This window comes from Bufo bufo, chromosome 1 (assembly GCF_905171765.1).
Source record: "Bufo bufo chromosome 1, aBufBuf1.1, whole genome shotgun sequence".
In the NCBI taxonomy this organism is placed as follows: Eukaryota; Metazoa; Chordata; class Amphibia; order Anura; family Bufonidae; genus Bufo; species Bufo bufo.
In genome coordinates this window covers 431,150,888-431,167,210 of record NC_053389.1, presented here as the reverse complement: position 1 = coordinate 431,167,210, position 16,323 = coordinate 431,150,888, and the positions used below count along the sequence as shown (strand labels likewise).

The 16,323-nt window shown below is 40.9% G+C and overlaps 1 protein-coding gene across 1 annotated transcript in view; it reads left to right on the top strand.

The window, feature by feature from the left end:
• The window catches only part of UNC5A (unc-5 netrin receptor A), a 526,348-nt gene that overhangs the window by 489,273 nt on the left and 20,752 nt on the right, over positions 1 to 16,323 (top strand). The window contains exons 12-14 of the mRNA XM_040406692.1: positions 1,395 to 1,544; positions 3,721 to 3,885; positions 12,445 to 12,623. Coding sequence (XP_040262626.1) covers positions 1,395 to 1,544; positions 3,721 to 3,885; positions 12,445 to 12,623 — 494 coding nt within the window. The remainder of the gene's footprint in view (positions 1 to 1,394; positions 1,545 to 3,720; positions 3,886 to 12,444; positions 12,624 to 16,323) is intronic.

Below are 16,323 nucleotides of genomic sequence, written 5' to 3'. Positions count from 1 at the left end.
CCTGATTTCAGGCATGAAATGTGACTTCTTTATTAAACTTTTAAATGCTTTAAGATATTTAGAAGCAGAACATATCATCTGATAGGGGGGGAAATGGCGTACATGCTTATGACACTAAGATACTTTGAGCCAGTGGTGCCTGGCTCAGGGGAAAAGGGTGTGGATTCATGGGAAAAGGGACCTGGCTTAAGATGCTGCTATGTATGCCAAAAGTTTACTACAATTTGGCACAAAATTTTGGCACAATGTAAGCCAATCAATACATGGTGTAAAGTTCGAAGAATGTGTCTAAATATTAGTGAGTACAGTAAAACTGCCAAAGGGTACCGGGTAGCAGCACCAAAAATTTGACAATAGAGAAAGACTTTATTACAGAAGACAGTCCAATAATGATGGGTTTCGTGGTTAGGCTTTTTCTTCAGATGACTAACATCTGTCCTAGGAATCTGAAGAAGGAGCTTAACCTTGAAACTTTGGATGCCAAGGATGATACATGGATACCCCAGTGGCATAATTTGCCTGCACCTCCTGCTCCCTTTAGAATTAGAATTAGAATGTTTTAATATTATTTTCAATTTTTCAGTTCAGACACAGACTGATGAGAGAGAGACCAAACCAGTAGAACTGATTCACTCATCCTTAGTCTAAATATAAGACAGGGCTAGTAAATATGCCGCAGTCGCTGGAAAAATAAGCATATTAGTTATGCTCCGAGATATAACTTGAAAATCCTCAACCCCAATTCAACTGAACAGTGGCATTGGCCGTCAACCCCTCTGTTATTTATAATACAAGTGTCTTCTTTAGCTGAGACCTTCGCACTCCCTAAAGTTACAACCCTGATTGCATGTGCATGGCAAGTATCAGGTAGAGGCCAGTTTTCTTAATGCTCAACTGCATTTCTCCTTGATGTAATGCCTTATGATGAATCCATACAATCTCAGTAGTACTTTGCTATCCCTCATTGTTTATAAATTTGTGAAGAAACCACTTATTCCTGAAGAATGGTTACAGACGTCTATCAGGATGTGCATTGTTGGTCTCTTTAGAGAGTTCTCACTTGAACTTTGTTCTCATCAACTCAAGATTGTTCATCAGCTGTGTAAAAAAGCCAGCTGTGCCCAAGCAAGCATTTGTACCCTCAAGGATGGTAGCTAGACGCCACCGTAGGGTCAATAACCCTCTACAAACACAGGAAGCTCACAAACAAACAGATGTAAGCACCACTTAATATATGAAACTGTTTTTGATGGATGCAAAATGCCTGCACAAGCAAAGAATTGAGTTCATGTAGCTGTACTAATGCAGAGATGCTACGCGACCATTTTCTTCATATGCATTAATCATGTACAACATGTTTTGTCTCTTTATAATTGTCTGCATTTTTTCCACAGGAGGTCATACAGCTGGAGAAACAACAGGGGGGGCAGATGTTAGACGAGCCACGGATCTTACATTTTAAGGATAGTTATCACAATCTGCGCCTTTCTGTGCACGATATGCACAGCACCATGTGGAAGAGCAAACTCTTGGCTAGCTACCAGGTATATTTGGCATCTTGCTATGCTATACAACATTTCAGCACAATAAATATGATTAATGACAATTGGTAGTATATGCAATAAACATTAATCTGAGAAATGGTTTAAGCGTTTACACTCCTTTGCCTCTACTTCAGTTTCACTATGGTCCAGGCCATGTTCACATGACACGGATTTGTCATACACAAATGCTATGTGGATTTCTGCAACAGAAATGTGTGGCAGAAACTCAGATTTCTTCAATTCCATGTGGAATCAGCACCAATAATGAACACGCTGTGGATTTTATAGTCTGGAGTCTGTTCCTTTTCCTGCAACGATTTATAACCCTATAAAATATCCCCTTTCGCATGCATAGCCGGCAGAATATCAGCAGAACGAAACCGCACCTAAATCCTGACATATCTGTAAAGAATAAATCAAGGCAACTGGACTTACTGTAGATTTCTTGAAAACGTTTCACTCGTTCTTCCAACGAGCTTTCTCAATTCAGAATTGAGAAAGCTCGTTGGAAGAACTAGTGAAACGTTTTCAAGAAATCTACAGTAAGTCCAGTTGCCTTGATTTATTCTTTACAGATATACCATGACCTGGATAAATGAGAACCTTCACAGACCTAAATCCGACAGAATTCTGAACATTTGAAAAAAAGAAGGTGTTACAGCAGCATCTCCAACGATCTCCTTTATTATGGATACTTCAAAGCATATGTGCAACCAGACAATGCAATGTTTCGGCTGTCCTCAGCCTTTGTCAAGCATACAATACAAATCAATTAATTTCACAAATAAATAGTAAAACACACATACCGCCCCCCAACAGTCCACTCCAATCATCAATGTGTGGGTAGATACCTGCTGTCCAAAAGACTATCCCATTGGGCAGAAATCTCAATGCTTACTTTCCATAGTTAATGATTGCACCTATGATCTTACCTCAAAGAAGTTATCATGGCGGAAGGTCACGGCACACTCTCAGCTACCGGTTGGCGTCCATCAAACGCTACCGCGCATGTCGGAACACAAAGCGTTCCTCCGTGTACATGGCAACCTTGCTTGTTTCTGAACATGTGACCATAGCCTTATAGACCATCTGTCACCATGATCAGCCCTATTAAACCATGCATACTGGTGACTGAAAGGAGCCTTATTGCTCTGCCATCCATATTACTGATGCAGAGAAATGCTTATTTTTATGTAATTGAGGTGCTTGGAGCACCGAGGGGCTGGCTTAGCCTCTTGGAGCACTGGTTCACATCTTCCTCTCTCTGGAGGAGGACTGATCTGAGATCTTCACTGTGCTGGCACATGTGTGAGACTTCAGGGCCAGGCATAGGAACAGCAAAGATACCTGGTCCTGTCAATCTTACTGAGAGAGAGTGTCAATGGAAGCACTGCTCACTGCTTTTAAATACTCATTTCTCACAACTATGAGCAGTCAAAAGGAGGGTCTGTTATGAGATTGTGGATTTACATGCTTTCCTTGTAGCTTACAGTCAATCATCCTGTCACTTTCAACACTGCAGACATCTCACACAGTGTTTTAATGCCAGAGAATTTACTGAGGAATCTGCTCTGACTGCTTCGGCAGCACTAAATAGAATGTTTAATACCTGTTGCAATGATAAATGTCAGGAATAGCTGAGTGCGAGCAGGAGAGGCAGAGGGAGCCGTCCATAGAGAAGTCAGCACAGCAGAGGTAGGAGACTGCCTTGAGAAGCAGAAAGCAATGATCTGGCATATTGTTATATGGGCACTCTACCGGATCATTAAGGAAGTGGTTAGTGGGGGGGGGGGGCTCTAGAGCTGCTAGGTCCTCTGACTTTGGACTATAAGCCACAGACACTCTTTACCAAGATCTTGCGGAAAAACATGCCCTACTAACTCTGGAATAAGCCAGTTACTAACAAAAACAGGCCATGATTACAGTCCTGCTCCATTGTGATGTATAGGAGTTATGAAAAAATGAGAGTTGTTATTCCCCCCATTCATAATTCTATGACATGTCCTAAATGTTGTGCTAGAGAGTGAATCAGGTAATCACTAAATAACTGAAATAATGTTATGTCAGGAGGCCATTATTAAGGTTGGATCTGTCAATGAATAAGGTTGGATCTGTCAATGCACAATAAGAATAATATCTATATGACTGCTCATAACAATTAAATGTCTTTATACAGGAGATCCCATTCTATCATATCTGGAATGGAGTGCATGGGAATCTTCACTGCACTTTCACACTAGAGCGCTTCAGTCTCAGCACATGTGACCTGTCCTGCAGGGTTTGGGTATGGCAAGTGGAAGGAGATGGTCAAAGTTTCAACATCAATATTAACCTAAATAAGGTGAGATAATGCACAGCTATACTTTAGATCATGTGAAAATGAAAACACACAGCTTTGAAGAATGCAGGAGCAGGATATAATTAAGCTTTCTGGTCATGGAACCCTCTGAAATCCAAGGGGACAATGTCCTAGGATGCAAAGTTGATTTTGAAGGGGTTTTATAAAAAAAAAACATTATATATATATATATATATATATATATATATATATACAGTTGCAAGAAAAAGTATGTGAACCCTTTGGAATGATATGGATTTCTGCACAAATTGGTCATAAAATGTGATCTGAGCTTCATCTAAGTCACAACAATAGACAATCACAGTCTGCTTAAACTAATAACACACAAAGAATTAAATGTTACCATGTTTTTATTGAACACACCAGGTAAACATTCACAGTGAAGGTGGAAAAAGTATGTGAACCCCTAGACTAATGACATATCCAAGAGCTAATTGGAGGGAGGTGTCAGCCAACTGGAGTCCAATCAATGACATGAGATTGGAGGTGTTGGTTACAGCTGCCCTGCCCTATAAAAAATCACACACCAGTTCTGGGTTTGCTTTTCACAAGAAGCATTGCCTGATGTGAATGATGCCTCGCACAAAAGAGCTCTCAAAAGACCTACGATTAAGAATTGTTGACTTGCATAAAGCTGGAAAGGGTTATAAAAGTATCTCCAAAAGACTTGCTGTTTATCAGTCCACGGTAAGACAAATTGTCTATAAATGGAGAAAGTTCAGCACTGCTGCTACTCTTCCTAGGAGTGGCTGTCCTGTAAAGATGACTGCAAGAGCACACAGCGCAGACCCCTCAATAAGGTGAAGAAGAATCCTAGAGTGTTAGCTAAAGACTTACAAAAGTCTCTGGCATATGCTAACATCCCTGTTAGCGAATCTACGATACGTAAAACACTAAACAAGAATGAATTTCATGGGAGGATACCACAGAGGAAGCCACTGCTGTCCAAAAAAAACATTGCTGCACGTTTACAGTTTGCACAAGAGCACCTGGATGTTCCACAGCAGTACTGGCAAAATATTCTGTGGACAGATGAAACCAAAGTTGAGTTGTTTGGAAGAAACACACAACACTATGTGTGGAGAAAAAGAGGCACAGCACACCAACATCAAAACCTCATTCCAACTGTGAAGTATGGTGGTGGGGGCATCATGGTTTGGGGCTGCTTTGCTGCGTCAGGGCCTGGACGGATTCCTATCATCAAAGGAAAAATGAATTCCCAAGTTTATCAAGACATTTTGCAGGAGAACTTAAGGCCATCTGTCCACCAGCTGAAGCTCAACAGAAGATGGGTGTTGCAACAGGACAACGACCCAAAGCATAGAAGTAAATCAACAACAGAATGGCTTAAACAGAAGAAAATACGCCTTCTGGAGTGGCCCAGTCATAGTCCTGACCTCAACCCGATTGAGATGCTGTGGCATGACCTCAAGAAAGCGAATCACACCAGACATCCCAAGAATATTGCTGAACTGAAACAGTTCTGTAAAGAGGAATGGTCAAGAATTACTCCTGACCGTTGTGCACGTCTGATCTGCAACTACAGGAAACGTTTGGTAGAAGTTATTGCTGCCAAAGGAGGTTCAACCAGTTATTAAATCCAAGGGTTCACATACTTTTTCCACCTGCACTGTGAATGTTTACATGGTGTGTTCAATAAAAACATGGTAACATTTAATTCTTTGTGTGTTATTAGTTTAAGCAGACCGTGATTGTCTATTGTTGTGACTTAGATGAAGATCAGATCACATTTTATGACCAATTTGTGCAGAAATCCAGATCATTCCAAAGGGTTCACATACTTTTTCTTGCAACTGTATATATATATAATAGAGCACGGCGCACATATTTGCTCTACTCGTTTCCAACACACCTGTTTTTAATCATGGCCTGCTATGCTCGAAAAACTTGCACTATTTAAAACACATCATCAATCACATGATGAAACCACAGCTAGTATCTTGAATCACCATTCTGGTTAACTGTTTAGGCAAGAGAAAACATTATATCAAACCAAGGCCCTCCCGCTGTTGCAAAACTACAACTTTCATTATGCCTGGACAGCCTACAGCTATTAGGGCATACTGGGAGTTGTAGTTTTGCAACAGCTAGAGGGCCACAGGTTGAGCATCCCTGCATTATATCAGATGGAAAAGACAATATGTAAGTTATTAACAGCAAATCAAATCTAACCTCTGATTTAAACTTTTGAGGAATCTAGTATTTAACACAAATACCCCCATTTTTTTTTTCAATTAGTTAATTTTTAGTGAAATCCCCTTCCCTAATTGGCCTATAAACCTGCTCTACACCCTAGAAAAACCTATACCTTGGACTCTAAGGTGGGTAGTAGTACTGTATGTCCCATATATTGAACATAACACCTGATGCAAGTCGCCAAATAAAGTACATTGTTGGTATTGCAATTAATTTAAGACAGCGATGGACTGGTGTCTGCAGTGCCTAGCATCAGTCAAATGGCAGCACCCTGATAGTTGCCATGACAGCCCCATACCTTGCAAATTGGGGCCCCGCAGCTACAGAGGCCTATGAGGCCCAGCCCCCAGGCTAGGTCTCATAGGTGAACAGTATGTATTGTACTGAATTGAAAGAGGGATCAGACCATAAAATGTTGAAGTCCCATAACATAAATAAATAAATAAATAAAAAAACACCAAAAGTTTTTTAAATGTTTCTAAATTCTATGAAATGCCTGTGGGGTCAAACCTTCAATAAATTCCTTGAGGGGTGTAGTTTCCAAAATTGGGCCACTTTTTAGAGGTTTCTCAGGGTCTCTTCAAATGTGATATGGCGCCCCAAAAACCATTCCAGCAAATTCTGCCCTCCAAAAATTATATGGCACTCTTTCCTTTCTGATCCCTGCCATGTGCCCAAACAGCAGTTTACGACCACAAATGGGGTGTTGGTGTGTTCAGGAGAAAATGCTTAACAAAATTTGCAGTGCTTTTAACCTGTGAAACGCTTTGTGAAAATGAAAAATGTGAAGCTTATGTAACATTTTATTGGAGAAAATTTTTAATTTTCATAGCCACCTCAAAGCAGTCAGTACACCCTGGTTCCCAAAACCATTCCAGCAAAATCTGCCATCCAAAAACCATATGGTGCTTCTTCCCTTCTGAGCCCCGCAGTGTGCCCATACATCAATTTACAACCATATATGGGGTATTTCTGTAAACTGCAGAATTAGGGTAATAAATATTGAGGGTTGTTTTGCTGTTATCCCTTGCTGGATTAAAATGGAATCTGCAAAAAAAGTGACATTTTGAAATTTCACCTCCATTTTCTTATAACAAGGGAACAAGGAAAAGGTTAAAAAAGTTTGTAAACTCAGTTTTGAATAATTTGAGGGGTGTAGCTTCTAAAATGAGGTCACTTATGGGTAGTTTCTCGTATGTAATCCCTACAAGGTAACTTCATAACTGAATTAGTCATTTAAAAAGTTGGATTTGGAAATGTTCTTAAAATTTTAAAAAATGACTTCTAAATTCTAAGGCTACTTTCACACTAGCGTTCGGGGCTCCGCTTGTGAGCTCGGTTTGAAGGCTCTCACAAGCGGCCCCGAACGGATCCGTCCAGCCCTAATGCATTCTGAATGGATGCGGATCCGCTCAGAATGCATCAGTCTGGCTCCGTTTGTCCTCCGCTCAGCAGGCGGACACCTGAACGCAGCTTGCAGCGTTCGGGTGTCCGCCTGGCCGTGCGGAGGCAAACGGATCCGTCCAGACTTACAATGTAAGTCAATGGGGACGGATCCGTTTGAAGATGACACAATATGGCTCAATTTTCAAACGGATCCGTCCCCATTGACTTTCAATGTAAAGTCAAAACGGATCTGTTTGCATTATCATGAACAAAAAAAAAAAAAAAATTTTTATTTTTTTTTTGTTCATGGTAATGCAAACGGATCCGTTCTGAACGGATCTAAGCGTTTGCATTATAGGTGCGGATCCGTCTGTGCAGATACCAGACGGATCTGCACCTAACGCAGGTGTGAAAGTAGCCTTAGCCTTTTAACGTCCTATAAAATAAAATGACATTTAAAAAATGATGCCAACATAAAGTAGACATATGGTAAATGTTAATTTTATGGGGTATCACTATCCGTCTTAAAGCAGAGAAATTAAAATTTAGAAAAAAGCTGATTTTTCCAAATTTTCCATAAATTTTGATTTGTTTTTCTTATAAATAAAGGTGATACATATTGACTCAAATTTACCACTAACATGAAGTATGATGTGTCTCGAGAAAACAATCTCAGAATATCTTGGATAAGTAAAAGCATTCCAAAGTTATTGCCACATAAAGTGACATTCTGATTTTCAAAATGTGGCTTGGTCTTTAAGGGAAAAATTAACCCCTTGAGGACACAGTCAAAGGGTTAATTCATTAATCATTATCATATCAAAAGTCCTGAAAAAGTTGTTAATAGCTGTTCTAAAGTAATTTACAGTGTCTCTAGCATAAGAAAATACTACTTTTATTATTTTATGCCTGCATGTTGTTACTGGCAGTGGGTGTGGAACCACTTTGCCAACCAACCAATTTGACTTAGGGATAGTCCTAAGAGTGTTATCCTGGTAGTCCCTTGGTTTTCACTCTTTAACCCTTATACAGGGCTCTGGACTTACCAGACTGCTCTCTCTTGAAATAGTTCCGGTGTGGTTGGTTAGAGTAAGTAAACAGGCAGAGGTTGGTACATAGGCAGACAAACAGAACAGCAAGCTAGAAAGCCTAAGGATCAAAAACCCTCCCCTGAGAAAAATGACTTAAATTTCTTTAGCTGACCAGGAGACTAGGGTGCATGTACACTGGGTCTTTAAGAGCCAGAGAGAGTGCACGCACTAGGAACAAACATGTGTCTCAATGGCGCAGATACTAATCTGTGCTGCTGGGCATGGGCTTACATTATAGTCCCATTACACCTCACCTGCAAGAGTCTTCTCAGATGAATCATACAAAAATAGGAAAAAATTCCAGCACCATTGCTAATGGACAAAAACATCTTCCTTTATTAATCCAAAATGAAGCACAGTTTTCTCATTATGGTGTATAGCCTTATAACAAGCTGTACTGCCATGCTACTGTTCTGGTCCTTCTCTGACAAGCAGAGCAGAAAGCGATTTCTCTTGGCTGCTCTGTAGTGAACAGAAAATCATTATGCAGAGATCTGGCTGAGGGCAGAGTGACTGTGCATGCGTGTCCACCAGCGCTCAGCTCAGTAGATGAATGTGCACATTACTATAAACTTTGAACACCAGGTAAAACCTTACTAAATAAGTCAATGTCATAACAGCATGTTCATTGTTTCTAATCTACACAGTCAATTTGATGTATAATGCTGGGAAAATAACATTATTCATATTACCATGTCAAGAATGCCCGAACTATTAAAATATAAAAGTATTCCATACAGTGAATGCCATAACAGGAAAAAAAAATCTAAATGTCCAACTCATCGATTATTTTTTTTTGGTGCTCTGCCTCCCCAAAAAATGAACAAAAAGTGATCAAAAAGTCATAAATACCCTAAAGTGGTATCAATAAAAATTTCAGCTTGTCTAACTAAATAAATTATAAATATTAAAAAAAAAATATGGGTGCCAATTTTTTCTTTTATAAAATTTTTTTTAAATATTAAAACATATGAAAAAGTATATTAATTTGGTATTCCTGTAATCGTTGTAACCTGAAGAATAAAGGTAATGTCTTATTTTTGCTGCACAGTGAACACAATTACATTTTTTCCAGTTCCACCCGATTAATCTTTAATTTTTTTTTCAGTTTCCCTATGCAATGTATGGAATATTAAATGTTGTCATTAGAAAGTACAACTTGGCCTGCAAAAAACAAAACCTGATATGGCTATGTGACTGGAAAAGTAAAATAAAAAGGACTGCGGTGGGAAGGGGTTAAAGAAAGTAAAGAGTGAGGCAGCCATACACATGAAGTACATAAAATGCTTAATTGTTTACACATTACATGACATAAGAGTTAATAGCTGAAACGGCATGAAAATTAATCCACTCTATCAGGCATAGATGTCAGCATGATGTCAGTGTACTGGGTCATTCTTTTAGATTGGTATCCATGGTAACATTTTACATACACTTTGAATTACTGTATGATTATAGATGTTATTTCTATCACAAAAATCAAATGCCTTATAATATACATAGATCTGTACATACTGAATTCATGCAGGAAATCATGGTATATAGATGCACATATAATAGAAATAAGTAGGAAAAAGTAAGTACGTTTATAGACATAAAATGAAAAAAGAAAATGAAGAATGCTAATTTAATGTTATGCTGTGTGAGGAAGAATACTACACATTGCTTGAAGCATGGTAAAAAGCGCATGCAGCAATAGATAGGTATACGTGTGTGAGGATTCACATTGCCGCAGTGTGCGCCGATGACGTAAAACAAGTCTGTGACGTAACAGTCGCTGTCAGTCATACTGCAGTCCTACTCTCATTCAGCTGCTCACATTTCAAACATTGGGGTCTACACTGACGAGGCCAATGCATAGGGAAACGATTTTCTATTTAAATACACAGTTGGGATTTAATGCCACAATGGGACAGATTTACAAATTCTGTCTAATATTTAGACAGCGTAGACTTAGAGCAATCAGTCTTAGGCTAGTTTCATGTCTGCGGCACGGCATTCCTCTTTCGTTGTCCGGAGTTCTCTGGATTCAGCATTAATAGGGTCCAGTGGAGATCCGTCAAGAACCAACGTGGAGCAGATATTGTCCATTCCGATTCCCGGCAGGCATTCCATGCTGGAACAGCGTTCTGGTGGACTGTACCGCATATATGAAAGTATCCTAAAGATACCGCCAAATTTATCTCAGTCATGCAAATTGCTAGACAATTTAGACTTTTTTTTTGTTTATTAATGTTTTAAATGCAAAAACCATACAGTACATCTTTAGAAAAGAAAAGGTGATGATACCTGAGACAGTGGCGTACCTAGGGCATTTGGCACCTGAGGTAAATCCTTTCTTTGGCACCCCTCCCCAATAGAAAAAAATATATATGTATATTTTTACATTTACATGCCCCTCTGTGGCTTCGACATAGTATAATGACTCCTAGGGCCCCCCATACAATATAATAACCCCAGTACCCTCCTTATAGTATAATGACATCCAGTGGCCCCTCTCAATAAGGATCATTATACTGTATGTGGGGTCACTGCTTTTATTATACTGTATGGGCGACATACGGGAATCATTATACTCTGTGAGGAGGCCACTGAGGGTCATTATACTGTATCCAGGACACTGGGGGACATTATACTAAATGGGGGGCACTAAGGTCATTATACTGTATGGAGGCCACTGGGGGTCATTATATGGAATAGAAAGCACTGGGGGTTATTAGGCTGTGTGAGGCGCCATCTCACAGTATAATGACCCCCAGTATCCCCCTCACACAGTATAATTAACCCCAGTAGCCCCCTCATGCAGTATAATGACCCCAAGTGGCCCCGTCACACAGTATAATGACCCCCAGTAGCCCCCTCACACAGTATAATTAACCCCAGTAGCCCCCTCATGCAGTATAATGACCCCCAGTGGCCCCCTCACACAGTATAATGACCCCTCAGAGGTCCCCTTACATACCTGTCATAACTGGAGCTCTGGGGAACCGGTAGTTCTTTCTCTCTGAAGGTGCTTATCTCCCACCGCTCCTTCTCTTCTGTAGCCTGGCACATCAGTGACATCACCACTGGGCCAGGCCTGGAGGAGAGAAGAAGCGCAGGGAGGTTAGCTGCGGTCAGTAAATGAAGGAACTGTCGTCTCCCCTGTATTGATGGAAGCGCTCATAGGTGCCGGCATCCCCCTGCTTGGCCATTCAGATTTATGAACCTTCTTGTCTCTTTATCTATTTCTTCCTTTCTGTAGATAATCCAGAGATCGTGAATCTTTGTAGCTTTAGTCCAGTCTTGTGAGGAATGGTGTACATAGAGTTGCTTCCTCACTCTTTCTCTACTTGCTGGAACACTCTAGTCTCAACAGTGGATGGATCTAGGATCCTCCACACCCAATCTTCCTGTAGGGGATTAACTCCATCACTTCTAGACATTACCATGCTGGGTATACAGAGCATAAAATGACATTAAAATGCATGATAAGCATTAATGGGGTACTGCACATATACATTACAGATACTAACCTCTGCTGCAAAGTAATTAGGTCCCAGCAGTGTAGAGGGAGTCCAGGGGAGCAGAGGAAAGAGCCTTGCTGCAGACTCTCTCCCTTGCCTCTCCAGTCCATCCCAACAGAGTAGCTAGCCAGGATCAAGGTACAACAAACAGTAAGAAGGAAAACGGGCAGTAGAGGATGGGAAAAGGCAAGACCTCCAGAAACCCTTATCCTGGACTACAAATCTCTATTTGACTGCAACCGTGCAAGTGCCCCATCTGCCCTCCAGCTTTGACCATTTTCTGTTATGACTATTACATTATTATGGCTATTAATTATTTGATAAAAATATGTTTATTTTAGGAAAATCGACTATCAGAAATATTGTTAGATGAAGCAGAAAAAGAAGCAGCAGCTTTGGTGGGTCCCAGCGCCTTCAAGATCCCCTTCCTAATGAGACAGAAGATCATAACAAGCTTAGATGAGCCATCCTCCCATGGTGCAGAATGGAGAGTGCTGGCTCAGAAGCTAAATTTGGACAGGTAGGATACATTATATGGTACAACGTGTGCAATTGCTCTCCCTGCAAGCAATCTGAATGTAGAGCATGGCAGCTACTGTCTGTCAGCTACATATAGACTGATCTTTACAGCAGTCTACATTCTAGTAAAAACATAGTAGATATTTACCTAAAATGAAATTCACTAATATGTTAGCCAAAGGACTGGAGGTACTTTCTCAGCGACCTCACTATAAGGGTCCATTCATATGACCGTATCTCTGGGTCCGCACCCATTAATTTCAGTGGGCCGCAAAAGATGTGGACAGCATCCGTAGCTCCATTCTGTGGTCATTCAAAAAAGATAGAGCATGTCCTATTCTTGTCCGGACAAAAATAGATATTTCCATCATAGGGCTGGCCATGTGCATTCCGCGAACTGCGGAACACACGCGGCCAGTGCCCATATTTTCTGGATGGTCGTGTGGATGTACTCTAACAAATATGTCTTTTTTTTTGTAGTCAGAGTATATCATTACAGAAAATGGAGAAAGAGGCATAGACTTTGGTGACAAGGGGTCAGAGCCCCAAATGGCAGCTTCCTTTCAAACATAATTTTTTTTATTTTGCCTGTCTGCAACCACCACTAAGGCAAACTTTGCGATTCATACAGAGAATTTTTAACTCAGTGGAAGATGTGAAGAATTTTTATGCAGTAAATTCCTGCTAGTGGTGGCTGCAGGCAAACCCGCAAACAGTATGACTGTGTAATGAGAAGCAGAGTTTAGTGCCAGGCCACTCTCACCAGGGGACCGTCACTAGAACTGCCTCTATGCAGATGTTTTACTAGGAGTATCACTGTCAGGAAGACCAGTAGGAAAAATGGCAGATTCAAAGATGGCAAGGCAATGGGATGATTGGAAGATTAGATAGTACTCTATATGATTAATATGGTGAGTTTATAGTAGTGGTGCGTTACATTTTAGGGACACAATATCTGCAATTATTATGGGACTAGTGTCCCATAATAATAGCAGATATTGTATCCCTAAAATGTAACGCACTTTTGTATTTTGATAACTAAATGACAAAATTTGGGTTTTAATACGCCTGGTACTATTTCAAAGAACTTGGGCTTTGTTATGGTCATTACTCAGGTTACTGTGTATGGTCTGGAGGGAGCTACAGAGAAGAAGTGGTGGCTAGACCAGTGTGCAGTCTACGATCAGCAATGCAGCTCCCCAAGCTACAACATAATATAGTGAGCCAAATATTACTAATCACGATTTCTTGAGAACTTCATTCTCTGTGATTGCTTCTAAATAAGCATGCTGTGATTGATCTTTTATAAAGATAAAAAATAAAGAATTTGATCATGCATAGCAGTCATTTAGATTATTATATTATGCTATGGCTTGGAGACCTGCATTGCTGATGATAGACTGTGTATTGAGATGAGGGCGGTGGATCTCCGAAGCAGGGAGCATGGAAGTATACTGAAACCCAGTTTATATGGACCAATGTGACCAAAGAGCTCTACCACCATAATATATTTCCATGGATATCAGAATGTAATCTATCAATATTCTTACGGAAAAAAGTATTGTCTAGTAAAGTATCAAGCATACCACGATAACACATTTTTCATTATATCACTATAGTGTTGAGCGAACCCGAACTGTAAAGTCAGGTCCATACCGAACTTTACGATTTTGGGTACCCGGACCCGGACCCGAACCCGAATTTTGCCGGAAAAGTTTGAGTTCGAGTTCAGTGTTCGGGCATTTAATAAAGCTTGTTGAAAGGCTGCAGGGCAGCCAATCAACAAACTTTTAAGCTGTGGGCACTTAGAAGCCATCACAGCCATGCCTAGTAATGGCATGGCTGTGATTGGCTGGTGAATCATGTGACCCAGCCTCTATAAAAGCTTGATCACGTGTAGCACCGCCAATCAGCTCTGAGTAGTGCAGGAACAGGCAGCCGAAGTGAGGGATAGTGTTAGGAATCTCATCTGGCTATTTGTTCTGTTGGTGACCTATAGTGAATTTTTTGTGGGTGCTATACACCAGCTTTGCTCCCCTGACAAAGAAATAAAATAATTAATCTGGCTGTTAATACTGTCCGTGACCTATAGCAATTTTTTTGTGGGTGCAATCCACCATCTTTGTACCCCTGACACTAAAATATAATAGTTAATCTGTTAGTTCGGTGGGTGACATATACCCATTTTTGGTGTGAGGTACACCTGCACTGCATCCGTGACAGGAAAATTGATATAGTTAATCCGTCTGTTAGTTCGGTGGGTGAAATATATCACATTTTTGTGTGAGATACACCTGCATTGCATACGTGACAGGGATATTAATATAGTCAGTCAGTTAGATTGGTGGGTGACATATACCCAATTTTTGTGTGAGGTACACCTGCACTGCATATCTGACCGGGAAATAAATATAGTTCATTTGTCTGTTAGTTCAATGGCATACCTGACAGGGATATTAATATACCGTATTTTTCGCCCCATAAGATGCATTTTTTACCTCCAAAAATGGGGAAAAAATGCCCCTGCGTCTTATGGGGCAAATACTAATAAGCTCTTCCATAATGGAAGCGCTTATTAGTACCGGAGGACCAGGAAGCGGTGAAGGCTCTGTACTCATGGTCCTCGGCTGTCGGCTGTGAAGGCTGCGCACAGCGTGAGGGCGCTCTGTGACCTCACACTGTGCGTGTCAGATCAGAGCTAAGCCAACAGCAGGAGAAAGAAGATAGTGATGTAGGTGAGGAGCGGCTGTGTCCAGGAGCAGGAGAGGTAAGTACTTTTTTATTTTATAAAACATGAGGCTGCTGGGGGCATAATGGCTGATGAGAGGCATAATGGGGGCTGAGAGGCATAATGGCTGATAATGGGGGCTGAGAGGCATAATGGCTGATAATGGGGGCTGAGAGGCATAATGGGGGCTGAGAGGCATAATGGCTGATAATGGGGGCTGAGAGGCATAATGGCTTATAATGGGGGCTGAGAGGCATAATGGCTGATAATGGGGGCTGAGAGGCATAATGGGGTCTGAGAGGCATAATGGTGATGAGAGGCATAAGGGCTAATTATGGGGCCTGATGAGAGATATAACGGCTGATTATGGGGGCTGATGAGAGGTATAAGGGCTGATATGGGGGTGATGAGAGGCATAGGGGCTGATATGGGGGCTGATGAGAGGCATGGGTCTGATTGGGGGTCATTTACATTGAGGTCTGATTAGGCGTCTGATTTGAGGTCTAAATTGGGGTCTTATTAACATTGGGGGTCTGATTGGGGCTGTCAGCTGAGGTCTAATTAACATTGGGGGTCTGATTGGTGGTCTGACCTGAGGTGTAATGAAAAATATTTTTTTCTTATTGTCCTCCTCTAAAACCTAGGTGTGTCTTATGGGCTGGTGCGTCTTATAGGGTGGAAAATACAGTAGTTAATCCGTCTGTTAGATTGGTGTGTGACATATTTCCATTCTTGTTGTGGGGTATACACCTACACTGCATACCCAACAGGGAAATAAATATAGTTAATCCGTCTGTTAGTTCGGTGGGTGAAATGTACCCAATTCATGTGTGAGGTACACCTGCATTGCATACGTGACAGGGAAATTAATATATTTAATCCGCCTGTTAGTTGCAAGTGACCTCAAAGAATGAGGAGAGCATCAAATAAGGGACGTGGCCATGATCATGATGCTGCTGGTGTTGGTGGAGCT